Source organism: Heteronotia binoei, unplaced genomic scaffold (assembly GCF_032191835.1).
Source record: "Heteronotia binoei isolate CCM8104 ecotype False Entrance Well unplaced genomic scaffold, APGP_CSIRO_Hbin_v1 ptg000432l, whole genome shotgun sequence".
Classification (NCBI taxonomy): Eukaryota; Metazoa; Chordata; class Lepidosauria; order Squamata; family Gekkonidae; genus Heteronotia; species Heteronotia binoei.
Window position 1 is genome coordinate 50,992 of NW_026800030.1, and position 2,038 is coordinate 53,029.

General features: G+C 52.8%; 1 protein-coding gene across 1 annotated transcript; it reads left to right on the forward strand.

Moving 5' to 3' along the window:
- The first annotated feature begins 306 nt into the window (after window positions 1-306).
- On the forward strand, window positions 307-1,634 carry LOC132590632 (P2Y purinoceptor 2-like). The gene has a single exon (XM_060263603.1). It carries the CDS (start codon window positions 311-313, stop codon window positions 1,385-1,387), a length of 1,077 nt encoding a protein of 358 aa, XP_060119586.1. The 5' UTR covers window positions 307-310; the 3' UTR covers window positions 1,388-1,634.
- Window positions 1,635-2,038: the final 404 nt, after the last annotated feature.

Sequence of the window (2,038 nt, forward strand, 5' to 3'; positions counted from 1 at the left end):
CGAGGTCGGTCAAATGAGTCCCCAGCTTGCTGGGGAGGGGGGGCGGGGGGAGTGTAGATGACTGAGGAAGGCAATGGCAAACCACCCCGTAAAAAAGTCTGCCGTGAAAGCATTGTGAAAGCAACGTCACCCCAGAGTCGGAAACGACTGGTGCTTGCACAGGGGACTACCTTTTTAACCTTTTTACAGACTCGTATCTGGGAGAACCGGGTTTGATCTGTGGATTGTATCAATACTTAATCTAGGGTCAGCTGCATTTATCCGACGATTTATCGCTTACGACTTCCTTTTTGCTTCTTTCTGTAGTGCGATGGAGAACGCCACGTTCCATCTCCCCTTCAACTTCAGCACCAACTCCTCGAACTCGGACTGCAGTAGTGAAGACAACCCGTACAGGTGCAAATTCGACGAGGAGTTCAAGTACGTCCTCCTCCCCGTCTCCTACGGCATCGTCTTCGTGGTGGGCCTCTGCCTCAACCTCTTGGCGCTCTACGTCTTCCTCTTCCGCATCAAGACTTGGAATGCCTCCACGACGTACATGTTCAACCTGGCGGTTTCCGACACCCTCTACGTCATCTCGTTGCCCCTCCTGGTGTACTACTATGCCGTCGGGGACAATTGGCCTTTCAGCGTGGCCTTGTGCAAGATCGTCCGCTTCCTCTTCTACACAAACCTCTACTGCAGCATCCTTTTCTTGCTGTGCATCAGCGCCCATCGGTTCATGGGGGTCTGCCTCCCCCTAAAGTCCCTGGAGTGGGGCCAAGTCCGCTACGCCCGCTGGGTGTCGGGCATCGTCTGGCTGGTGGTCATCGCTTGCCAGTCTCCGGTGCTCTTCTTCGTCACCACCAGCGCCCGGTGCGACGCCGTCACTTGCCACGACACGTCGGCCAAAGAATTTTTTGGCCAGTTCGTCGTCTACAGCACGGTGATGCTGGTGCTGATGTTTTGCATCCCCTTCCTCGTTATCATCGTCTGTTACTGCCTCATGGCCCGCAAGCTGCTCCAGCCGACCCGCGGCACCACCCGGATGTCCAGCTCCAAGAAGAAGTCGGTCAAGATGATCGTCATCGTCTTGGTGGTCTTCATCGTCTGCTTCTTGCCCTTCCACGTCACGCGCACGCTGTACTACTATTTCCGCAGCTGGGACCTGAGCTGCGAGACCCTCAATGCCATCAACTTGGCGTACAAAGTCACCCGGCCGTTGGCCAGCACTAATAGCTGCCTGGATCCCATCTTGTACTTTCTCGCGGGGCAAAGGTTCGTGAAATTTGCCTGCCCCAAAACTCCGGCGCACGGGGGGAACCAGGCAGACTCGGACAGCACAGCCAACTGTCACACGCGGGCCAAAAATGCTCTCGCCATGAAGGCTAAAAGCCTGGTGTCCTAGCCAGTTACATTTCTGACCTCGGTGGAAATGCCAAGTGTTACCTATCGATGATGGTAGAGGTTCCGTAGAGCACAGAAGGGAGTTATGTGTGCAACTCCCGAAACAAGGGAAGTGTATTTTCTTCAGACCTGTGCCGTGGTACAACAGGGGTATCTACGTCATTTTGCAGTGGATTTTTCTTTTTTTGGAAGCTATATTCTGTGAAGTATATTGTCTAACAGTCTGCGTAAAGCTGTGGAGAAAGGCAGAATGTCCATTCTTCAGCCAGCGGTTACTGAGAAGCTGGGGGAAACGAGAAGGAGATTGGTACAATGGGAAACGATGTTGTACGATGGGGAGAGTCTGGAATTGAGACCCAAAGTCCCCCCAAAACAGGCAAAGTAGATTTGAGGCTGCAAAATCAGGACCTCCCTGGTTGTTAACATAGAAACAGCAATGTGGTGGTTTGTGATGAGGGAGGGGTATAATTCTTCACCTCCCAAGGGCCATTTGTTTGTAGTTACGATCCTGGGGTAATCTCGGGTTGCCAACTCCAGGCTGGGAAATTCCTGTAGATTTAGAGGGAGGGAGAAGAAGAGGGTAGAGTTTGGGGAATAGAGCGGCTTCCAGAGGGATGTGATATTTCTCTTCTTTATGCCATAGAATCCGCCA

Coding starts and splice junctions, on each gene's coding strand:
- LOC132590632 (XM_060263603.1), top strand. CDS start 311: ATGGAGAACGCCACGTTCCATCTCCCCTTCAACTTCAGCACCAACTCC.